The sequence below is a fragment of the Homarus americanus genome, unplaced genomic scaffold (genome assembly GCF_018991925.1).
Source record: "Homarus americanus isolate GMGI-L3 unplaced genomic scaffold, GMGI_Hamer_2.0 scaffold41366, whole genome shotgun sequence".
NCBI lineage: Eukaryota > Metazoa > Arthropoda > Malacostraca > Decapoda > Nephropidae > Homarus > Homarus americanus.
The window spans coordinates 5588992-5615481 of record NW_024723541.1 but is presented as its reverse complement, the minus strand read 5'-3'; the positions used below and the strand labels follow the sequence as shown (position 1 = coordinate 5615481).

Here is a 26490-nt window from a genome sequence, read left to right as displayed (position 1 = left end):
AAACAAATTAAATTAGTAAAATATCAGTTTATTCCTAACCTAATGCAAACCAATAGTATAAGAAAATGACTTAACTAGCACAAAGATATAGCAGATTGAGGGTATTATTCATGATGGAGGGAGAAAATAGCTTTTTGATAAAAACGAAACACAGTGGAATATGTATGATCAAAGATCAATAGGATAGCGTACAGTGAATGATTTAACCACAGAAAATATGTTTTTCTGCATTTATGTGTATATTACACATTTGTAAATTTTAATGATGGCAAGCGTGTGTATGCAATTAAGAAGGATGATTAAATGGGAAGGAAATATATCCGCTGACTTAGCCATTCATATGTTTACATGAACCTACATACTGAAATTCGTTTACCATTGTGTACGGTTCTGAGATAAAGCAAACTTCTTTGCCTTATGAAGCGTTAAAGTTAATTGTATTATGGACATTTCATCCTTTATAATTTAGGGCACTAATAGAGACTTTTAATGCCTTTCTTCAGTTATATTGCACTGATATTTACACACTGAATAAACGTTAATTGATATGAATATTTTAATAAATAACTATTTCAGTCTATCTCTCTGTCTTTCAGACATATGAGCTGTCACAGTCGTACAAGTATTACAGTAGTACAACAATCAACTGGTGTTCGTACGACACTGTTGGCGACCGATAGTGTTTGTTGTTGCCTCGGCTAAGGGAGACACGTGTTGGGTGGGTGAACTACCTTGCCTCGGCTATATTTAAAATGGAGACGGGAAAGATAACATTACAAGAGTTTCAGTTGGTATATGTAAGTTGATAATTTAAGGTTTTGTATCACTGACAAAACAGCAGCAGTGTCCGTTAATGACACAGCTTGTCTACTTGTTCAAAGATGGCAGTGGGGTAAATTTTTACAGTGGACAAGCATGAATTTTGTTGAGCAACACATTGGTCACCAACCAAAAGGGGTCGAAGAAATGGCTGCAGAGATTCAATGTCACGAAGTGTAAGTGGATGCACCTGGGGCGTACCTATGGTAAGGAGGCTTATCATATGTCCCAACGGGATGAAGAAACCACTATTTGAGCGGTCCGACTAATTACCCAAATGTAGCCGCAATGAAGTCAAATGATGGTCCTACATGAATAATTCGGGCTGTGAATCACTTCTCGATTATTATTTGGTGTCAAAGTAAAAAAAAATTGGTAAACTTAATTTAATCTGAGTTGTGTTGTGTTAGGTTAGATTAGATTAGATTAGATTAGATTAGATTAGGTTAGGTTAGGTTAGCTAAGGTAAGGTAAGGTACATGCACTCGATCTATTAACTCAGATTAAATTAAGTTTACCAATTTTTTGTGACTTTGTGACACCAAATACTAGTCGAGAAGTGATTGGCAGTCCGATTTATTCATCTAGGACCATTATTTTACTTCATTGCGACTACATTTGGGTAATTAGTCGGACCCCTATTTGAGACAATGTGAGAAGGACCTAGGTGTGTATGTTGACAATGAGCTGAAGTTCTCGGGCCATTGCGAGAAGGAGGTAAATCGGGCAAATAAATTATTGGGTCTTATAAGAAGGTCGTTCAGATATCTAGACGGTCCGTCCCTCGCAACGATTTTCAAGAGTGAAGTGCTTCCCCATCTGGAATACTGTCACCCCATCTGGTCCCCGAGATATACTAAGGACTGTCAGTTGGTTGAAAATGTTCAAAGGAGGGCCACCAGACTGGTTCCTGCACTTCGACACCTCAACTATCCTGAGAGATTGGAGTGACTGAACTTGCCTAGCTTATACTACAGGGGGGCAAGGGGCGACGTAACCGAGGGGCACTACTCAGTCGAGTGTCCTTACTTGGCGCTGGTGGACGCTCGCCCCACAAGGGGTCACAGCTCAAGATTGAAGAAGCCGTAGGTCCAGAAATCTGTGAGGGCAAGCTTTTTCGGAGTGAGAGTTGTGAACTCTTGGAACAATTTACTAGAAAGTGTTGTGACGGCACCGAGTGTGAGCTCTTTCAAGACCAGACTTGACCAATACTGGAGCAGGTTCAGGTACATTCGGGAGCCGGTGCATGCCCAGTACTTGCCAACAGTGCGTAACAGAGACGTGACCGATCGCCCAAACGGCTAACACGCCGATCAGTGGTGAAGAGGATAAAAGTAAAGTAAAATGGTTGGTTCCTTTGGTATGAGAATAGGTTTTGGGTAAAGGTGTAGATAACAGCTTACCACCAGAGGGAATTGTCTAAATTGGTTGAAATTTTTTCAACCCACTAATATCATGATATTAAACACAAAAATGGAAATGACAATGCATAGAACCTAATAGAACCTGACCTAGCATGCCCATAGGTTGGGTATGTTAGGTCAGGTTCTATGCATTATCATGTAAATTTATGTTTTGAACAACTTACCTTAATATTGAGGTTGATACACATCAGCAATGACGAGGAGGAATTTGTGGAAGCGTTCACCATCATTAATAGGAAATGTCTCTTGAAGAGGGATTCAGCGAGGTAAACAACACAAATGGCGCCGGGAGAATTTGAAGCGGGATACAGTAAATAAAACAAAATAAAAATACTTAAAATTATAATAGAAAGTTGTTGTTTCTCTTAGTATGCTTAAAATCACCAAAAGAATGAGTACAACAAAAATAAAGAAAATCAACAAACAACTTCTGGTGGTACCCGTTGTCTACACCTTTACCAGGTTTTCTTTGGGCAATTATATAGGTCTTACCCGCGGCCAAAATTGATTGAAAACGATTATAAAAACGCTGGATTTTCACTGTTATTTTATAGTGGACACATAGTTTGTGCAAATAATAATGGTTGCCCCTCGTGTAACGAGGATGGCCGGCCCTAGGGCCACCTAGGCGTGAACTTGTTTAAGGTGTAGAAGCTGTTGCCAACACAACAACCACACCCTGAGTTAACGAGCTGCATGACCCAGTGTCAAGGAATAGTCCGAGAAGACCGGACAACTCGCCAACTGCACTGGCTAACCATTACTCTGGAATAAGATCCGCAAATCGATTAACATCCATGTCCCCAAATACTGCTGGGTAGACAGGCAAATGGTGTAAAGAAACTTGCCCATAGTTTCACCCTGCTCGGGGATCGAACCCGGGTCCGCTCGCTTGCAAAGCGAGCATGCGGACCATTTTGGTGTGTTTGACTCAAATTTTACCTTTTTTTTTTTGCAAATTAGCAGTCTGTTAAAAATTAAAATGTAAAATTTTTGCAAAAACAGCTAATTTGCACAAGAAGTGAAGGTCAGATTTGAGTAAAACACACTGAAAAAACGTAAAAAAAAATATCCTACCAAAGCCAGAGAACTTCCAATGGACGAATATTTACAATACCCTGAAAGGCACCAAAATTACCTAACCTAACAAACCTATCAAATCTAACCTAACCTAACAAACCTATCAAATCTAACCTAACCTAACAAACCTATCAAATCTAACCTAACCTAACAACATAACGTAACCTAATCTGTTGTGTTAGGTTCGTTGGTTGTCTACTTGTAAAAAAATACCGTGACAGGCTAAGTTCTTAATAACGTATTTTACCATGAGTGAGGTCGGATTCGCTAATCGACCTTTACTGGCGAACACGAGAATGATATGTGACCGTGACACTGGCAGCATTTAGCGTTTATTTCACTGTGAGTCGATTGTTGTGTAGCTATAAACACACCTAACCAGAAGGAATTTTGGTAATTATTTGTTTTAGCATCGAGTTGTTTGATTTCTGATGTATTTTGATGTGTTTTCTTCAGATCTGACCTTTGTTTCTGTGGGAAATGAGTAATTAAAAAATGAAAGTCATCCTTGATCAACAATGGCTATTTTCCATTAAAAAACGAATGTGAGATCTGAACAAAATACATCCAAATACATCAGAAATCAAACATTTGGACCCTTAATTTTCACTAAGTTAACCTAATCTCACCTAGCTCCTGTGGGACAAGAAATGGCGGGTGGAGATTTATTGATCTAATTTCTTAAACGTTCCTCACTTGTGCAATTTTTCTGAAAGAAACACGTTTCCAAGAAGCTTCAAGGGTTGAGGAATGTATATATGAGGTAGAAATTGGCTAAAAGTAAGTGGTTCTATGCGATTTGAAGATGTGCCAAACCGAATAATAACCGGAATTGTTTGATTTTGGCTATTTTTTCCAAAGATGTTATTATTATAAAAGAGGTGACATTTATTAGAACCTAATAGAACCTGACCGAACCAATCAAAGAAACCTACCCAACTTCCACCCTCCGGTCATATTAAACAGAAAGTACTTAGGCAATTAGAGCGCACTCACGGTAAAATAGCATTATTAGGAACTTAGCCGGTCGTGGCAAAATATACACTACGTTCACAAATACTGTATACTAATAATGCAGGTTTACTTTGGTTGGTAATGTGGTAATTATTGATGACTGACCCGCAGCTGATTTTTCATAGAAAACGATTATAAAAAGCCGCAATTTCACTGTGTTTTATAGTGGACACAGTGGTTATTTTTAAAATATGTAACCTAACCTTAGATGATTATGAAAAACAAGCAGCAGAAGCATTGTTAGAAGACCTCACCAACCTAACCAAACAAACCTACCTAACTTCTAAGCTGGGGCGCTCTGCCCCCCCCCACCCAGATCCCCCGGTATATTAAACAGAAAGAACTTACCATGGTATGGTGTAATTTTACATTTTTTGTGGATGTGAGAGCAGCTGTCCATACCAAACGGTTCTTAAGCATACACTGAGCATTGACGTTGATCAAGCCCGGGCTGCAGAGTGTTTTGAAATACTGTACATCAATATGATTGGCTGTTTACATCCTGGGATGAGACTTACCTCTGGGAAGACAAAGTAGTGCACCCTAGGTGTCTAATTATCTACAAAACCAAGCATTTGCACAAGAAATGATTATCATATCAGAACTCACTGATGAAAGTAAAGTAAGAAAGTAAACAGCAAAACAAATAACTCATATGCAGGTCAGTGGTCAACATTAACCAGTAATGTATGAGAACACCACTGCCACCAGAAGGAGTTGTTCGGTTTTGTCCATTTTGGGGTATTTTTTTTTACACGTTGCCCATAATGTTTCACAATATTTTTGGGTGCAGTATTTCTCGTCATTTCTAACAACTTTTCTTTGTAACTTTCCATCGCAACTGATTCGTGTTTGAGAAAATAACATTAATTTGTTAGATTATGGGCAACTTGTAAAAATTTAACCGTTTTTTCCACAGATATTCTTATCGTTATAGTAAGTATTTTAAAAGAGGCAACAGTAAATATTTGGACCTTGACTTTTGTTAGATTGGCGGACAATTTTGGGCTCATTCTGCTCAATATTTGATGCTTAATGCAATGGAGTTATTCTTTTTTGGTAATTATTTATGACTTCATAGCCACTTACTTTTCATGGAAAACGAATTTTAAAGCGCTGCAATTTCACTGTGTTTTATAGTGGACACTGTCATAGTTGTGACAAATGTATTAAATGGGTTTATTTCTAAATTAAACCTAACCTAACCATAGTTGATAGGAAAACCAAGCTACAGAAGCTTTGTTAGAAGACCTCACCAACCTAACTAAAGAAACCTACCTAACCTTATCTAACTTCCTAGCCATGAAGCTAAACCCTCCGGAACCCCTGGTATATTAAACAGATGGAACTTACTATTATATGGTGTAATTTTACGCTTTTTGTGGTTGTGAGAGCAGCTCTCCGGACAGTGTTGCTTGTAAACATGCACTGACTACTGGCGTCGATCGTAAATGATTGGCTGTGTACAGCAGCATCACTGATGAGAAAGATAATGTGTAGTGTGCCCCAGACAAAGTAGTACAAGCCTAGACGCCTAATTATTTACCAAACAGTGATTTCTATAAAAATGATTATTATATCAGAACTCACTGATCAGAATATAGTAAGAATATAAACATCAAAACAAATGATGCATCGGCTGTAAAGTCCTCCAGTTTAGCCCTACTAACCTTGCCTAGGTATTATTTTAGTTTCGGTCATCCGGGGAATCCTAGGCGGGGCCTGCGAGGGCAAACCTCCCGGTTAGGTTAGATATACAGTAGTTCCTGGGTTTTGGGAATAGGTTAGGTTAGGATGGTTAGGTTAAGTTAGATTTGGTTAGGATATCTGAATAAAGGATTGACTGAAATTAATATTTTACCCTTTAACTAACCGAAGCTAACCTTACCATTCAGAGGGGTTGGGACGATTCCATCTTAAGTCAATAACTTTCACCGCTGACAAAAACTGACTTCCATAATTAAGATCACTTTTAGACACTTATCATTTCCACTATTTCAGGTTCAGTTTTCTCAATATTTGTTGTTTTTCAATGGAAAATGATCATTGTAACGTAAAAAATGCATTTTTATCTGTCCACCAAAAAAGGCGTTAAATTTGCATTTTCAACCAAAATGGCTCTTGAGTTGAGAATTTATGGTGATTTTCATCTGCTTTTTTCAATTTTGATTTTGATTTTTGTCGGAAATCACTTGTTTCTAACCTAACCTAACCTTAAGTTGCATATTGGTTGAAAATGGAACAATACCAATATACTGTACCATCTACATTGCACTAAGCATCAAGTATTGAACAAAATGAGACCAATTGTGTCTGCCAAAGTAGCAATGGTCAAGATCCAAATATTAACCAGATCAGGTTCTATTACATTCTAGTAAATGACTCCTGGACTGAAAATTTATGCTTAATGCAATGGAGATATTGTTTTTCTGTGGAAATGCAAAAAAAAAGGTGTTTTTTCAACGTGTAAATTAAGAAGCTTTTGTCAGCGGGGAAAGTCATCGACTGATGATGGTATTGTCCCCAGCCCTTACGACAACCTGGTGACGTTCCAAGATGGCGACGGGCGAGTCCATTTATGGCGTCGGGTGAGTCCACTTGTTGTCAAGACGACTGAATTCAATGACTTAAACCCTGAAGATGCGCCTGGCCGCCTGACCCTCGTTCACTGGCTGCATGTATCACTGGGAGGGATCACAGGGTGCTTCTCAAAGATGCTGATCAGGAGACCTCTTGGCATCGACTGGGTGATACGGGTCAGTGGTTGCCCTGTATACAAGGAACTTGCTGGTTGCACAAGGGAATTACTAAACACTTTGTTTACTAACAGCAAACACTCGGTAAACAACTTGTGATGTCCACCAGGAGTATCGCGAATTAGCCTTGGTAGTGTTGCATCACTCTGGGAGTTGACCGAGTCACGTCCTGTAGATAGTGAACGAAAGATTTGCAGAGAACAGCGCTCACAGGATGTTTAATGATGACAGGGTTGTAGCTGCTTAGGTAGCCTAAACAGCTGCTCACTGGGTGGGGTGGAGTTGGCTGGGGCTATAGAGGGTTTACCTTCTCGCTGAGCGAAAGAATGCGCTGACCAGGTTGTTGGTGAATAGGTAGCCTAAACAACTGTAGTCACATCCTCTGGGTGTGGCGAGGGTACCACCTGGAGCAAGTGTTGCCACAATACCGTGAATTATTGATAACTCACTTGTTAAATGTTATTGAGAAAAAAAGATTGCACATTGAAATGGATGACTCAACATATAATGTCTCACGAGGGTATATACGGTATATCTTCTGGTTCACTATGGAGAATGACACAGAGGATCGTCATTGTTATTTAATAATTCATTGACGGCGGTTCTTGTAACACAGTTATGGACACTGATCTGAGTCATAGGTTCATTCTTTTATGCTGCCACCTGTATAACTAGTTTGGGGAACTTTTATATAACAGCCTTGGAGCTGTCTAGTTTGTTGGGTTAAATTGTCAAACCTCAAATGGTCTTTTCTCCATTTGTTTATAAAAATATATAACTTTTACACTCCCTCTTTTCCTCCTCTCTACCGACCTGATAACGCTATAGCCAACTCTCCCCATGATAAAGCCCATGTCTTTGGCACCTTATTCTCCTCTTACTCCACCTTAGATGATTCCAACTCTATCCCTCCTACTGAACCTACGCACTTTCCTATAATCTCCACTCGCAGGGTTGCCGGTGTCTTATCCAGGTTGGATGTGAGTAAGGCGCATGGACCGGACAGAATACCCCCTCGTGTTCTGAGGGAGTGTGCTGAAGCTCTGACCCCTGTGCTTGCTTGCCTCTTTTGCCTTTGCCACAAAACCCATTTTTTTTCCTTCTTCTTAGAAGCATGCCTTGGTTCAGCCCACCCCGAAGAAGGGTGACCATTCTGATCCCTCTAAGTATCGCCCCAATCTTGAACTCCCATTTTCACTGTCACCTTGAATGCCATTCTCTTTTGTCGGATCACCAGTATGGCTTTCGCCAGGCGAGATCTACTGGTGATCTGCTCTCCTACTGCACCCATCTTTGGTAATCCTCTCTTAGGGATTATGGGGAAACTTTTGTCGTGGCTCTCAACATCTCCAAAGCATTTGACAGGTTATGGCACAAGTCATTGCTTTCTAAACTTCCCTCTTATTGTTTCTCTCTGGTGGTGATATCATATGCAGTCTTAAATATTTCACAACATAACCCCCAGTATCTCAAGATCAATACACTCCATAATTGTATAGTATCAGATTATGAAGACTGAGTTTAGATCTTATTAACATTTATTCAAATACTATATAGAAACATTGTTGTATTTGCAGGAAAAGGACAGTTCAAATTTGTCAGCAAAGAAAAAGAACAAGAAGAAGCCAAATGAAGGTTGTTCAGTAGAGGGTCAAGTCGAGATCATCAAGATGGATCCTCAAGAGCTGGAAATTGACTTCGTTGGATTTCACCTTTCTCTTATAAATGCCTACAGAAGAATTATACTTGCAGAGGTAAGTATGTAATTACATTATATGTCACAAGAAAAATATTTATTAACATGGTTACAGTGAAAGAATTTATGAATTAAGTGATATCTCCTTTAGCTAGAACAATTGCTGCAGAGCACTCCCGGGGATGAGAGAATTCCGGGTAACGAGACAACTTTCTTAAACCCTGAAAAATTCCTTTACCCCGGAATCGTTTCCGGTTACTGGGAAGAGTTTCCGTGTGTCTAAACTATGCATCTTGCACACACAGACACTCACCCACATCCCCAGCATGTTTCTGGGTGCTGGGGATGTTTTTCGAAAGCTAAACTACCGGAGTCTGTCAAAGCAGTTCTAATTAATTTAGAAATGCCATTTCTTTACTACTGTAGAATAATTCAGAATAGTTTATCTAAAAGTTACGTTAACCCCTACTCCCCGGGCTAGGGTGCCACTGGCCGTGCCCCCACTCGGGGGGGTAAATCGAGAAAAATCAAAATTCTTCCAAAAATAATTTTTAACCTTTTTAAATGATAAAATGGGAAAAAATAAGTAAGAAAAACTATATATTACCCCTCTAGAAACTTCCCTGGCAGGGAGGAGGGAGATAGGGGGACAGCTTGTTTGATGGCTGATGCTCGTGGTCACTATAGAAGAAGTCCAAAAATCCGGACTGCTTGGGGATTGGGTCTTTTCGGATTTTCCGGATTCTCAGGCAGTACTTTTAAAATTCAAATTTAAGGAGGAATAAAGAAGAGATGAACAGGTACATTTTGATAGTTTATTCATTAGCAAATACAGCATGCTTCATTTATCAAAACGAGCAGTTTTAAAGAAAAATAAAGTTAACACTTGACAAAAATGTAAACAAACATTTTTCACTACGAAAAAAGGGGCGTGTAATGTTTGAAATCATGTTTAAAAATGAACATTGTAAAAGAAAAATACAGTAAACAAATGAAAGCAGAATTTATTTTATACAAATTGATTATTTATTTGTAGTTTATTAACGAAACATTTTCCTATAAATACAAAGTACAAAACAACAAATAAATATTTATTCGTTGATTTCCACGACTTCTATATCGTCTGCTGCACTGCTTGTGGATGGAACACTTGCAGTTTCTACAGCATCTGTTGCACTGCTTGACACTGCTTTCTTTAAATACTTTCGTATATCACCTTGTTTACGACTTTGTAATTTCTTTGTTCTGCACCAAATTTTGAATAAGCTGGTTCTGTTCCACAAATTTAATAACTGTTTCAATGCCCTTTTTTGCAGCAGCCCAAGATATCTTTTCTTCAACTTTGTCGTCTTCTTCACCAGATTCTTCTGAACAATTCTCTTCTATCTTCTCAGGAGTTGTAATGCTTTCAATGATTTCTTGATCAGTGAAAGTGGATGCAACTTCAATATCATCGTCAGTGTGTATCCACTCTTCTATTTCAGCAGCATTAAGCTTCCGTAGAGGGTTGTCTTCCAGAGATAATTTAACAGTCTCCATCAGTTCTTGCACTTCAGATGCCCTTTGCTTTATGTGGAATCCTTCAAAATCTTTGTCTCGATCACACTCTAGATCTGCAAACATCACTTTCGGCCACAACTTTCGCCACGCTCTTAAAAGTGTTTCAGGCTTGACTGCATTCCATGCAGTCACGAGTGAAAATATTGCATCCTTGATCGTAAAACTGCGTTGAAATTCTGTAGGGTTGACATTCTTATCCATCATTTTCGCCATAAAATCATTTATAGTGACATTTAAAGTTCCTAATGACTCCTTGATCCATGGGTTGAATCAATGATGTTACGTTTGGTGGCAAGTAACATGCATAAATATTCCCGCAATCAGACACTAATTTTGATTCATGCGGGTGGGCCCTACAGTTGTCGAGAAGAAGCAGGCACTTTGTATTTGCAGGCTTCCCCAATTTCCTTAGGTTCTGACGAACTGATGGAACAAAATCATGAACAAACCAATCGCGAAATATGTCTTTGTCCGTCCAAGCACTCTTTTGTGCTTTATAGGTCACAGGCTAGTGCACAATTCCTATAAAGGCCCGTGGGCGCTTAAATTTGCCACTCACCAAAAGCTTAATTTTATGCTGACCTGAAGCATTAGCACATCCAAGAACAGTTAATCTTTCCTTATTAAGCTTAAACCCTGTTGTATTTCGTTCTTGGTTTCCAGCCAAAGGTTTTGTGGGCAAACACTTCCAGTAAACCCCTGTTTCATCAGCATTATAAATTTGATCGGCTATGAGATCATAGTCATTTACAATTTGTTCAAATGTAGCACTATATTTTGTTGCTGCTTGTGTATCAGCCAACTGTCTTTCTCCAGCAATATCTAACTGTCTAATACCATGACGAGTCTTGAAATTCCTAAGCCATCCATCACTAAATGCGCACTCTGATTCAATGTTCATTTGCTCCTTAAAAGACTTTGCTTTGGCAATAAGCATCGGCCCAGAAATTGACATACCTTCTGATCGTTTTAACAATAACCATTTGTGCAACACTTTATCAAGATTTTCTAATTTGGGGCAATGTAAACTTTTTCTTTCAGCAATTTTATTGTAAGGCTCGGAAGAAGTTGTGAATTCTAAAATTTTATTCTTTGCCTTTTTTATATCATAAATTGTTGACTTTCCAATGTCGTATGTTTCCATTAGCACAGTATTGCTCACACCAGGTTCTAGTTTCTTAATTATTTCAAGTTTGTTACTCAATTTCAATGTGTTCTTCTTTCTCTTCACACAACAAAGTTTATCTATTTAAGGAGCCATTATTATGGGCTTGTAAATGGAAAGAGTAGGACTCAAAATTACATACATTGTCACAGTTTGATTGCTTGTTTTAAAGTGGCGATCGTGTGGTCGTTTGTTGTCGCTGTGCAGCTGTGGCATTCACGCATGCACACATACGGTACACACAAAAGATTTATAGTGCCTCAAATTTTACATTTCAGGACAAGCTAATTACAAAACTAACAAAATTAGCTACCTATAATTTGCAATTACTTTTATTATTAGAATTATGTAAATTAATTTTTTTAAAGCAACTCCATTCATTCACGTAACCCACAAAAGCCCGCTAAATTTAAAAAGTTTGAAAGTTTTCGAAAAGTCCGGATTCTCGGGTGGTCCGGATTTTTGGACTTTTACTGTACTCACTTAGCGGCCATTTTCTCCTTGTCTTTGTGTCCAGGATGGGCAGTAATGTATATTTTTATTGATCATAATACTTAATTCCCATAAATAATTAATTTAGAGCATTTTATTTGCATTATTTTTAATAAAAAATGCTTGGCAAACACTCACCAGTCAATCAGCAGTCTGCCTGGCTGTCTTTGTGTTTGGTAGAGCAAGTAATGCATAAAATAATAATAATTCCACAAATAAATTCATTTATAACATAATTATAGCATTATTTTCCAGTAATACTACAACACAACTACACTACTTATAACAATACAATATTACTTTGGTACAACATGATAAAACGGACAAACAATGAAAATGAAACAAACAAAAGTAGGTAGTTAAAGGCATCCCCCGAGTTACAGAAGATATGTGTCCTTGAAAATTTGTCTGTAACGTGAAATTCCGTAATGCGAAACCAATTTCCTCATTGACTTCCATTACAGTAGAACGTCGATTTAAAGCGATTCAATTTAAGATTATTGATTTAAGGCGAAACCCATAATTAAGGACAATGTTTTAATTTATAGCAAATCTTTCCTATTTTGCGCGAGTCAATCTGGCGCATCATATTTTAAAATTCGCGCCTAATGTTTCTCTGGGCACGCTACACTGTCCTAAGGGCAAAGCTGTACTGTACATGTACTCAAAATAATGTACTAAATGATTACTAAAATTTTTGTCAAGTGTGAACTATAGCATGTTTGTATTCAAATTAATCACTACAGGTACTCCCCGACTTACGACGGGGTTAGGGACTGACATCCAGGTCGTAAGTCGGAAATGCTTAAATAACACATAGAAAATCGAAAATTTGGGTCTCTTTTTCTTCTCAGCACCACAAAACACTCACTTTTATGCTTGCCAGCCATTTTAAAGTGAATTACAGATGAAAATTTTGTCTGTGTACTGACTTTGGGACTCAAAATTACATAATTTGACCACATTTTGGTACAACTGAGGCGGTCGTAAGTGCGGGTGGACGTAAGTCGGGGAGTACCTATATCTTATAAGAATTCCAGCAATGTAAATTATATTCACCCCGGTCACTTCTATGACATTTTATAAACAAAAAACAAAAACTCAATCTAAAGGACATAAATAAACAAATAAATACTTCACTAGACCTTCGGTGCTAACTGTCAAACATGTCACTAAACCTCCTCCCGTCTCATCCTCCCAGCCAGGGTTGGGTGGTTATAGGCTTACAGTTTTTATCTTATATAATATCACAGACTAAAGTTAGGAGAATATAATTTGCATTGCTAGAATCCTTGTAAGACCGAATAATTTGAATATAAATGTCATATATTTTGCACAAGACATAAAAATTTTAGCCCTTTGTAATAAAATTAATTAAAACTAAAATTTGTATGTCTAATGCAAACTATAGCATGTATATATTCAAATTAATCACTATCTTTTAAGAATTCCAGCAATGTTAATTATATTCTCCCATGTCAGTTCAGTGACATTTTATAAGAGAAAAACTAAGTCACTGTGAGAGGTTTGAATAATAGACCAGGTTCTTTGGAGACTTTACTCTTGCAGCGTCAGACAGTTACTGGCAACCCGGCGTTGCCACAGACAAACTCCCGCCTCCACACATGGGAAAACCTATCGTACGATGATACTCCATCTCACAATCTAACAGTCACTCTTAAGGACAGATAAATAAATAAGCACTAGACCTTGGCATCAACTGTCAAACATATCACCTCACCTCCCCCCCATCTTCCCATCAGCTGATCGCTAGTAAACAGACCATTTCACGTCCCATAATTTTAGCTGTGCTGGTTTATGAGTGTTTGTTTTAGCATAATACAGTGATCCCTCGGTTAACGAGCGCCTTGGTTAACGATTTACCTTCCATAAGATTCTTAACTTCGGTTAACGAGCAATCCCTCGATTAACGAGTTTTTTACGAGCCGACTTCAACATGTTTTCGCTTGCATTTGGCGGTCCACCAGTTGTAGTATTAGTCCGCCAATACAGTAATTGGTTTTAGGGCTTAAATTCCTTACTATTTTAGTAAATATCAAGAAGTTTATACTATTCAATAATTTTAAAAGTTTAATATTAACTTTTTTAGTCATTTTAACAATTATTGAACATAATTGAAGGTAAAGAAACTAGTTTCTGGCGTGCCATCCAGCCTGTTAACACACCAGACAGGCGTTAGTCTCTCTCTGTTTTCAGTGGAGGTAACATCTTGCTTGAGACTCTCTTCAACTAAACGCTTTTTTTCTGTGTTTCCAAGCAAATTATTGGTCATTTTGAAATTTATTTTACATATTGACAATATATAATGCAGTGCAGTGTTGATTTAAAGAAAATAATCTTGAATTACACCAAGAGAACTAAAATTTTATGGGTGAAATGGTGCCATGGGGTGACTTCTCTTCCACCCCAAAGCCTTCTCTTCTCCCTTCTCCTCCACCCCCATTCTAATTCCCATCATCATCATCATCATCATCATCATCATCATCATCCAGGAGCCTTCTACATACACACCTCAAAGTAAGTGTACTTTTCTACCTTTTTTGTTGAATTTAGGCAATTTTCGGTGAGCTGGAACCAATTACCCAAAAACCCATTGAAACAATGGTTTCGGTTAACGAGCAACCTGCTGGAACTGATTGTGCTCTTTAACCGAGGGACCACTGTACTACAAAAAACAATGTTTTGTTCATTCTAGGAGATGAGCTGAGGTGCATCTGGGTAGACTCAGTCTTTTTAGTATTTTGTGTTTCTCTCAAGTACCAAACCAAATTATTCCATTGAAACAACAGTTTGATTTAATTGCGAATTTGGTTTAAAGTGACCTCTCTTGGACCGTATCTCGTGTTATATCGACTTTCTACTGTATATAATTGGAGATGCGTTCCCAAGGTAATATTTTCGGCAAAAAGACGTAATACACGCACATTTTTTTTTTTTTAACACACATTGATTATTTTAGGATATAATATGATAATTAATATACAAAACATTTGTATTTAACTTACCACAAATGGTGTTGACTGCTGAGTTAGGTGAGGTCGTGAGGTAAGGTGGTGCAATCAGAGTTACTGGGAGGGAGACTAATAAACAGGAACACCCACACAGACCAGCGCCCATACACACAGGCAGGCACCCATACACCCATGTAAATGACCATTGCAATGTTTATGGCACTTGTCAGACCAGATGGACACAATTAGTTACTGCCTCAAAGAATAACATGTAAACCTATATAGGGTGCCATGGAGATAGCCCTGCCCATACAGAGTGCCAACCAATCAGGGTAACAGAACATAAGGACCCTTGGAAAAAACCTACTGTGAATGGAAACTGAAAAAGGCCTCCTCGACAACAGGGTTAGGAGTGTAAGGAAAAGACAGACAGTTTGACTGTTGAAGTGTGGGGGTGAGGTTCCTGTGTGTGGCCTGGCGACCGTCATACTGAAGGCTCGGTAATATGTACTTAATGTTTTCTCTCTAGTTTTGCGGGTATATAGTGAGCTCCATTTTCCCCCCACGGTATCTAGTTAGAAAATCGGAATAACGCAGGTGCCCTCATGTCACGTCCTTTCTGAATAAACTTAAATGGTAAATGTCTCTTTCCAGTACACCTCCTAACTAATACATTAATCTAAAACAGAAGGGTTCCCCAGTTACAGATGGATGGATACCAAAATGTATATAGAGTCAAGTGACCCCCTTAAGTAACAACAGTACGACCCTGACTGAGTAAAGTAAGTAGACACAAAACCTTTTGTTATAAGACGTAGGGGCACTACTGACTCCTGCCTCGCCCTGTACAATATTGTAGCAACCACCAAGAAATCCACACAAATTATATTTTATAATTTCTGTGAATTTTTTCTAATAGTATTGAAGAAAAAAAACTTAAAAATTTACCCAGTTTCCCATAAGGGAGAATATTTTGTCTGTATCTCGAAATTATTGGTCATAATTTACAAAATCCGGAGAGCGAATTTCTGTAACCTGGGGGATGCCTGTACCCAGAAGCCGCCCTGTGGCCGAGCGTGTGACATGACAGGCAAATAGTCACACCTGATAACCCACGCTGGGCATTTAAATAGTGGCGGGAAAATGCGCGTGAGATGGAGCATCACCCAGGGTGTAAGGGTAAAATAAATATACAGCTAGACCCCGACTTACGACTGCTTCGACTTACGACCGTCGGGACTTACGACCGCCGCAGTTGTGACCATTTTTTTTTTTTTTTAAATTTTTTTTTCCTTTTCTTCAAATGACGCACGCATTTTCTATACCGAAACGTTTCCAGTTAATGTAGTCTCCATGTATAATTAGAAAATTATGGGGACCCCATGTGCATTCAGCTGACTACATTAAAGGTAAGTGCTCAGTCACACTGTATCCATTCCTCATTATTTATTACTTTCACTGTACTGTATCCATTCCTCATTATTTAGTACATTTACTGTACTGTATTTCATTGTAGATTTTTTATTAAATTTTTTTTTTTTTTTTTTTTATCTATGTCGGACTTGCGACCATTCGGACTTACGACCTGGATTTGGGTCCCTAACCCCATCGTAAGTCGGGGTCTAGCTGTTTTTAAAAACTAAAAATGAGTGTGTGTGCGTGCGTTCGTCTGTCTGTCTGTCTGCACGCATGCACAAAGGGTGGTGTAATGCATCTGGTATGGCATCATGATGTTAGTGTTAAGATGCAAGCACTGCTTGCTCCCTCTCGTTTTCAGCTGCCGCTGCTGGCTAGCCCTCATGGCGAACAGGGAAGTAACTTGCATAAGTCTTCCCCTGCCAGTACACAGCCTCTTCACCATCAAGACACTTGCTGTGCCTCCTTGTGGCAACACACGGTAACTGGGTGTCTCGTGGGCCCAGGCTAAATCAGCAGGGGATCTAGGAGTAGCAGTGGGCCCCAGAGGGACAGGGCATAGACCCACTGGCCTATGGACACGTCTTGGTGCCTACCAACCACTGCCCTGCTGCCTTGCGGATTAACCCTGGTAGGTATAAAGCTACAGAGTAAACCCCAAACAAAAAATCTCCAGTGGAGCCCCACATCAGGCAGACATGCTTACAGAGCTCCATCAAGACCCCAACGGCGGTATAGGCGGAAGAGGTGACCACCATGGAAACCCAACGACTACAACGGCGGATGAGGGCAATGCCTGATGGACAGACTACTAAGGCAAAACTCAACAAACTGGGCTATCGGCAGTACATTGCGACTCTCCCTCTCCCCATTCATTGCAATGCTTGCACCACTGGATCAGGAAAAGGGAGAGCCAAGATATGTGTTTGCAGCCTGCGCTCTTGCCGCACCACACAAATCAACTCAAGCGCAGCCATCATCCAGCTCATCAAAACCCTGTCCTATAGCACTGTTGACAAGCATAGATGACTGCCGGGAGTCTCTAGTCACAACTCTGCACCTGGGCGGCACAGATAAGTTGGTCGTTTATGCACTGGGATCTCGGCAGCAGTGCAACCCGGTACTGTCTGTGTGACTGAGCAGCCCTTTCAAGAGCCACTCTGCTCACCCCACATGGGGAGGGGGTTAGAAAATTTGCCCTAAACAAAGCCTGCCTGAAGAACCAACCTGACTGGGCAACCACGCCCAGTAAGGTCATCCTTATGCAGTCTAAACTAATCATAATCACGGATAAAAAAAAAAAAACTATGCAATCTCTTATGGTCGCTGCATGGAATGTCAGGACCCTTGTGGATACTGGCACGTATGAGAGTGCTGAAAGAAGAACCACCCATGTGGCAAAAGAGATGGTTGGGTATAACATCGACATAGCAGCCATTAGTGAGTCCCTGCTTCCTGACAAGGGTCGACTCACAAACAGGGGGTCTGGCTATGCCTTCTTCTGGAAGGGTAAGCCTGTTGCGGAGAGAAACAGCATTTATGGAGTTGGCTTTGCCATCCGCCAACACATTCTACACAGGCTAACTGAAATGCCTGTTGGGATCAATAAGCTCCTCGTGATGCTCCGAGTCCCACTGAATCACTCACGTCATGTCTTTTTCATCAGTGCATACGCCCCAACACTAGATGCAGAGGATTATACCAAGGAGGCCTTTTATGCCGACCTTGACAGAGTGCTAACCTCTGTCCTCAGAGAAGACAAGTTTGTGCTCCTTGGTGACTTTAATGCCAGAGTTGGCATAGATGCTAACATTTGGCAGGGAAACATAGGGAGAAATGGACTAGGCAAGTGTACTCCCAACAGCCTTTTCATCTTTAGCAAGTGTGCTGCACACAACCTCACTATCACCAATACTGGTACCTTGTTTAGGCAGGCCGACAAGTTCAAGGGTTTGTGGCAACACCCACTATCCAAACACTAGCATCTCATTGACTACATCATTGTCAGAGAAAGAGATCACCGAGATGTCCTCATCCGAGCCATGTGTGGCTGAGACCACTGCAACACTAATCATCAGCTCGTCAGAGCCAAGCTCTCACTTCACGTTGCCCCAAAACGACGAAGGCAGCAAGCCTCCAGAAAACGTTTTAACACTAAGCGTCTGGAGGATCCAGAGAGCAGCTCGAACATGGGCTGATAAACAACCCAAATCCCAGTGTTGATTGGGATATTCTCAACACTGTCATGACAAAAAGCTGCAGAGACCCTCGGCCAGATCGAAAGAATACACCAGGACTGGTTTGATGAAAATGACCCGATATTGAATGTACTCATTGATAATAAATGTGCTGTGTTAAAAGATTGGCAAAACAACCTTCAGTCTCAGACCAAAGCTGATACCTTCTGTAAGAAGAAAGCTGTGGCCCAGTGGGATCTTTGCAATCTAAAGAACGACTGGTTTAAAAATATAGCATGTTAAACACAAAAACTTGCACAAGATGCAAAAAATTTTCAATTCCACTTAAACATTTTATGGGCCAATCACTCATGGCACAGCTCCACTCCGCTCTTCTGACTGTAACTCCCTAATTGATGATGAAGAAGACATCCTTCAGAGCTGGAAAGAGCACTACCATTCACTGCTCAACCGAAACACTGATGTGGTTGTCCTGAATACCCAGCAGGTCCCTCAGCATCCAGAGCTGATCCACCTCAGCTATCTTCCATCCCTGGATGAGGTGGTACTGCCATCAAACAGATGAAATATAACATACCCTCAGGGCCTGATGGAATCCCAGCCGAGGTGTATAAAGCAGGAGGACCTCTGCTTACCAGCTGTCTCCACTCTCTCCTGGAGAATACAGGTACTCCTCGACTTACGACAACCCGGACATACGACCGCCGTGGTCATATAAAATATTTTTGAAATTACATATTTTCTAGTACCGACGTTAGTTATCGCGCTGTTTACTGCCAAAATTTTTGTTTGTAATTCCCTTTAAAATGGCTGGCAAACGTAAAAGTGAGAGTTTTCGTGGTGCTGAGAAGAAAAAAAGACACCCATATTAGAATTTCTATGTGTAATTTTCGCCTTTTCGGCTTACGACCAATTCGACTTACGACCTGGTCGTCGGGATGGAACCCTGTCGTAAGTCGAGGAGCGACTGTATATGGGAAAAGGAGGAAATCCCCCAAGCTCTTAAAGACTCCTCCATCGTCAATATTTATAAGAACAAGTGAGACCGATCAGACCGTGGTAACTACATCGGGATCTCACTGCTCTCCGTAGCTGGCAAGATTATCGCCTGAGTCCTACTAAATCGACTTTTTCCTGAGGCGGAAAACATCCTCCTAGAATCTCAATGTGGCTTTAGACCATCACATAGCCCCACTGACATGATCTTTGCTGCCCATCACATACAAGAAAAGTGCAGAGAACAACGCCATGACCAGTACATGGCTTTCATCAACCTAACCAAGGCCTTCGACTCGGTCATCAGGAAAGCCCTCTGGCAGACTCTGAGCCGTTGTGGTTGCCCGCCAAAATTCATTGCCATTGTGAGGCAACTCCATGATGTCATGAACGGCAGTGTCCTGCACAATGGCACCCAGTCTGAGTTCTTCCCCATTCAAACGGGTAAAACAAGGATAAGTACTGGTGCCAACTCTTTTTTTTCCATTTTCTTGGCTGCCTTCCTTACTTGTGCCAGTGCCAATTTAACCAGTGGTGTGGACATCCAGTACCAGATGAAGCATCTTTTCAACATAAGACGACTCCAGGCAGGAATAAAGGTGTTTATCGGTTCCATTACTGAGCTTCAGTATGCAGACGACCTCACCCTTGCCGCTCACACTGAACTTGACCGACAGAAGACACTGAACACTTCGGCCTTGAGGTGATTGTAGGTAAGACTCAGATTCTCTTTCAACCTGCCCCTGATTCAGCCACACCTCCACCATTCATCCAGCTTAACGGTACTACCCTCTCTAATGTTACCCACTTTCATTATCTCAGCTCCCACTTGTCCACCTCCGCGGACATCGATGAAGAGATTCAATATCGGATCAGCTGTGCATCTCAAGCCTTTGGCAGACCCTGTACCAGTATCTTCAGCTGTAGGGAGCTGAAATTATCTACAAAGTTGCACGTATATCGAGCAGTGGTCCTCCCCACCCTACTATATGGCAGTGAGACATGGGTGACATACAGGAGGCACCTCAAGGCACTTGAAAACTTTCACCAACCTAGTCTGCTTTCCATCTTCTGAGTTCGCTGGGAAGACTAGAGAACAAATGCCAGTATTCTTGCTGACACTAACTGTAGGAGCATCGAGGCTACCATTATCCATGAACAACTACGTTGGATTGTTCATGTTACCCATTTGGATGACAGTAGACTGCCAGAGCAGCTACTTTACAGTCACCTAATGAATAACAAACGTACCGCTGGCGGGCAACTGAAAAGGTATAATGGTAGTCTTAAGACAAACCTGAAAAGTGCCAAATCGACCCCCTCACCTGGGAGACGATTACCCCACACCGTAACGCTTGGAGGATCACCACACGAGAAGGTGTCAATACTTGCGAGTTATCCCTACTGCATACCGAGGCAGACAAGTGCAAACACCAGAAAGACGCTGTCGCCACCCCTGCCGCACTAGATGTAGCCCTCCTCACGTGCAACATCTGTGGACGACCCTGCCGGTCCCGTACCGGCCTCTTTAGTCATCTCAGAGCTCATCAACGAAGATGACATCCTTAATAACTTTTATCATTGTATCAAAGCTGGATGATCGTCATACTCGATTAATAGTGACAGCAAAGCAGTGCTAGTGTGTGTGTGCGTGCATGTGTTCATTTGTGCGTACTCGCGTGCCTGATGAATATGAAGTACAGCACTGCACAACACAACTTTTAAATAAAAACAGCAGCTCGTGAGGGAACAACCTTCTACAATGGCAATATTTCGGAATGCCCTGAAAATTTATTCCCAGACCCAGAAATAAAAGTTTGTTGATATTTCCAGAATTTTTCTTGGAATTTTCAGGAAATGTACTTGATTTTCAACTTTGGAATTTGTTTCCAAACCTGGAATTGAGAAATTTTGTGGAAAAATTCCAATCCATTTTCAGTTTTGGCTATTGGAAGGTTCTGGCTTGGAAGGATTTTGGCTAACAGATATTACAGTAATACCCCGATTTACTCGGTCAATTGAACCCGCGGAGGTCCGCGTAAAACGAGAAACGCGTAAATGGAATAACAGAACATATGGGATTAATTGAAATAGAGACTGGGCCGACTCCCAAACTCCATTTTTTCCAACACAATACCGACGCAATACCTATGTTGTAGTAAAAATAACATCTTAATTTTATGATGGTATGCAAACACAATTAATATTTAAGAGAAATACAATCGCCAGGTTAATGTCCATTCAAATAATGGACTCAACTTCCCCCCCCCTCTTCTCACGCTCGCTGGCTCCTCCCTCTCTGAGAAATGTTTGGGTGAAAACACTAGATTTTAAGGTATAGTAATAAATAATACCTCAGGCTAAAGTTAGGATAATATAATTGACATTGCTGGATTCCTTGCAAGACCAGGAATATTTTGAATATATACGTCATATATTTTGCGCAAAAGATAACATATTTGCTCTGTGTAAACAAAATTCTTGCACTAGATCTAAAATTTGTATGTCTAATGCAAAATCCATGATGTTTACATTCAAAATGATCATCATATTGTAAGAATTCCAGCAATGTAAATTATATTCTGCCTGGGTATGAATTTTATGAGCTAAATAAAAAAATTATACTTCACCCGCTTATACGAGTAGATGCACCGCGTAAAGTGGGAATTCCGGTTCTGGCAGGGTACCGCGTAAATGTAGAAAAGCGTCAACCAGAACCGCGTAAAGCGGGGTATTACTGTACTTGTATCTGTAAAAAGTGCCTGTGTCTTTAGGTATTTTATTGGTGATTTTATTCAGCTGACAGAAGCCCTGCCATACAAAGGGTTATAACCTATCTTGATTAAGTTTAGAAAGAAATACTGTACAATCAACCCTCACTTTACGCGGTCCCACATTCCGCGTTTACGCGGTACCCTGCCGGAACCCAGGATGCTCACATTCCGCAGTGCGTGTACCCCTTTATGCAGAGAGTGTCCGGCTCGATGCTATTTTTAGATTCGCCCCTCCCGCCTGCCCCCATGCCTCCACCAAGAAATCAACAGCTTTCTTGACGTTAAATTTTTTCCAAAACTGTTTGACGCGCATTTCATCCTCCACCATTTCTTCTTATGGATCCTCGTCCTCGCTATCGGTGTCACTCAGGTTCCGCAATTCATCCTTGGTGTTGGTCAAGTCATTAAGGAGCCGAAACTTCTTTACGGAGAAAGCAGCCTTGACATTACATATCAACTCTTGATCCATGGGCTGGATTAATGACGTAGTGTTAGGGGGAAGAAAGACCACTTTTACGTTGGGGTGACGATCCAGCAATAGAGGCGAGTGTCCTGGTGCGTTGTCAAGGAGCAACAAAATGTTAAATTGAACATTATGTTGCTTGCAGAATTTCTGGACGTCAGGAACAAAACAGTCGTCAAACCAGGAGAGGGACAGACCAGTGAACATCCACGCCTTCCTGGAGGTTAGCCAGTGGACATTAATCTTGCTCATGTCCATGTTCTTGTAGGCGTGCGGCTTGCGGGCTGTGTGGATCACCGACAACTTGAGCTTACAGGTGCCGGAGGCATTGGTGGTGAACAGGACGGTGATGCACTCCTTCTGCAACTTCCGGCCCCTACACTTGCTGGCAGACTTGACTATGAAGGTCTTGGATAGTAATTTCTTCCAAAAGAGCCCGGATTCATCCATGTTGAATACCTAGTCGTCGGTGTACTGTCCTTCCTCCATAATTTCTCATAAGAATGGTGGAAAATTCATGGCGGCAGCACAGTCAGCACTAGCTCCTTCATCAACAATTTCAATGTTCGTTATTTTGTTGCATTTTTAAACCCTTGCAGCCACCCAGCGGAAGCAGTGAAGTGTTTGGGCTCTGCAATATCCATTTTCCGCGCCACTGCTATGTACAGTTCACGGGCGTAGTCCTGCACCGCGCGAGTGTCCACCGCCACGTTCCTTCTCGCCTGACGAATCAAGTAGCTCACCAATAAACCCTCAGTCTTGAGCAGTACTTTATTCTGACAATATTTCACCATTGACACACCTGCAGACTTTTTGATGCTCATGTGTTCCTTAATCTTGGCGGTATCCTTCTTGATCGTCCGGATCGTAGATTCCTTCACGCCATGCTGGCACGCCAAATCAACTTGTCTTGTTCCTTTCTCCAACGCCTGTACGATTTTGTATTTTACTTCATAGCTTAAAGCGCGTCGTATCTTCTTGGGCTTGGGGCGGCTTGGTCCAGGTAATTCAAGGTTTTTCTGGGGTGGTTGGGGTCCAGCAGACGCCATTGTTGAACAGATTAGCGGGCACAAGAGCGAACAGTATACGCGGAAACTGAGAACAATGAGACTGGCGCAGCTTAGGTCAGCGACTTATTCCCTCTGGTGGCAGGCCACGTCATGTTACATTAGACCAATTACAGTTAGCGGCGGAGGGAGGTAAGGATGCGTGACCCAATCACAGTCCAATACGTCATATGACGTCGGCGATAACGTAAGAGCGACATACTGCGCACCCTCCCCGCGCCGCTTCCCGCGTATGGTCAAGAATGTACCGCGTAACTAATAATTGGCGCGTCTCGTGCTGCTTGCCGCGTAAATGATTGAATTTACCGCGTAACTGACAACTGGCGCGTCTGGTCATGTGCCGCGTAAATGACCAAACGCGTAAAAGAAATCCGCGTAAATCCAGACTATACTGTATAACACAAATCAACCAACTAACCAAACTTAATTTACCTTAAAAGAATAAAGGTTATTAAATAAGGTAAGTGGAGGTTATTATTAGTTCTGTTTCTTGATTACATTAGCTAAACAAAAAATTATGCCTGTTATGATTTAATGGAATAAAATAAATGTCTACCAAGTAATATATTTACCAAATATTGGTCAGGTGATTTAACAAGAGAGTACAGTACAGTATGTATACAGCACAGGTTGTACCTCTCTAGTCCGGCATTCTGTGGTCCGGAAACTCCCGTGGTCCGGAACGATTTTAGTTTGTCCAATAGGTAGATAGGCAGGTTTTTTTTTTTTTTTTTTTTTTTTTTTTTTTTATCTGAATTTATTATTATTACAGGAGTATTAAATTTTTGCCCCTCAGGCCCTAATGTGGGTCAGTGACCTATTCCCGGGTGGGCTAATCCCCTTAAAAAAAAAAAGCCGCGGAAATTAAGGTTTGTTTACATCCGGCAGTTCGCTCTGTCTCTCTCTCTCTCTCTCTTGTCTATACAGAGTACAACATTTAACCCTTCAATATATATGAGCAGTAAATAAGTGTTGCTTTCATATTCTTATGTAGAGTAATGACGATATATTTTCACATGTGCGCACTTACATACGAGCAGTCTCACTTTTTTTTTACCATTAATGGTTAGCTACTTATATTGTTCCATTTATTAACATTAAATAACATTACAGGTACTTCAAGCAACCATATTCATTTTTTACATTAATTTTACTACAGCTAAACTCAGGGTCTTATTTTCTTCAGTTTTATATGTAGAACCAATCAGTCACTGGTTTCGTAAGCTTTAACATAAACAATGCCGGCAGCCGTCTCGTCTCCTCTAATATTCCACGTATTATTAATAAATTGTATTGTTAATTTTGCACACACGTACATTAATTCAATAAAAACAAATTCAGAAACATTAATTAAAATATATATGAACAGTAAATAAGTGTTGCTTTCATATTCTTATGTAAAGTAATGATGATATGTTTTCAATGCGCACTTACATACGCGATCTCTCTTTTTCTTACCATTATTAGTTACTTCTATTGTTCCATTTATTAACATTAAATAACATTACTTAAAACAACCATATTAATTTTACTACAGCTACAACCATGGTCTTATTTTCTTCAGTTTTATATGTAGAACCAGTCAGTCACTGGTTTTCTAATCAACGAATACAATGCTGTGTCATTTCCTCTTGTGTTTTAATATTCTACGTATTATTAATGAATTATATTGCTTATTTACATAAACATTACCGTATATACTCGTCTATAACCCCCCTTTGTATATAGGTCGACCCCGATTTTATGACCAAGAAATCGTTAATTTATGATATTCCTCGTTTATAGGTCGACCCAAGTTTTTGAGGGTAAAGGAACAACAAAACCTTCAGAGAAACACTACGTTCTATAAACTTGTTTACCATTTATTATCACGACACTTTACACTGAAACGCGGGTAGTTTCAACAAAAATATTGTATATTTCCATTCAAGTATTTATTCAAGTCAATTAGGAGGGAATATTATTGTAATACAACAGTTTTTTAACTAAACCATTCGAAAAGTGATTACGGTAACATCTTTTGAACGAAAGAAAGCCAAAGTCTTTGTTTTCATCACGATTTTATCCCACTTTCCACTGTAATACGTACGTCATTTCAGCAAAAAATATTACATTTCCGTGAATGTATTATATCAAGCACAGTATGAATAGAATATCATTGTAATATAACAGAATTTTAACCGAAAACTATTAAAAAAACGAATAACATCTCGAGAACATCGGAAGCTTAGGTAAAGTCTTTTGTTTTCGACATGTATTTTATCCTATTTTACATTGAAATACATCACGTTTCAGCAAAACTACTATTTATTTCTGTGAATATGGAAATGTAATATTTTTGCTGAAATGACGTACGTATTCAGTGGAAAGTGGGATAAAATCGTGACAAAAACAATGACTCGCTTTCTTTCGTTCAAAAGATGTTACCGTAATCGCTTTTCGAATGGTTTTCAGTTAAAAACTGTTATATTACAATAATATTCTAATCTAATTCACTTGTGATGTAAAAGTTTTTTAACTGAAAACGATTCGAAAAACACGTGTACCGTCTAGCTGATACGGCAGAGCCCTGGTCGCGGAGGCTTTGTGTTTGCATCG

The 26490-nt window shown here is 40.2% G+C and overlaps 1 protein-coding gene across 1 annotated transcript in view; it reads left to right on the top strand.

The window, feature by feature from the left end:
• Nucleotides 1–644: 644 nt before the first annotated feature.
• The window catches only part of LOC121863604 (DNA-directed RNA polymerases I and III subunit RPAC1-like), an 85806-nt gene continuing 59960 nt past the window's right edge, over nt 645–26490 (top strand). Inside the window, exons 1-2 of the mRNA XM_042362332.1 lie at nt 645–797; nt 8671–8847. Of these exons, the coding sequence (XP_042218266.1) occupies nt 753–797; nt 8671–8847 (222 nt within the window). The 5' untranslated portion in view covers nt 645–752. The remainder of the gene's footprint in view (nt 798–8670; nt 8848–26490) is intronic.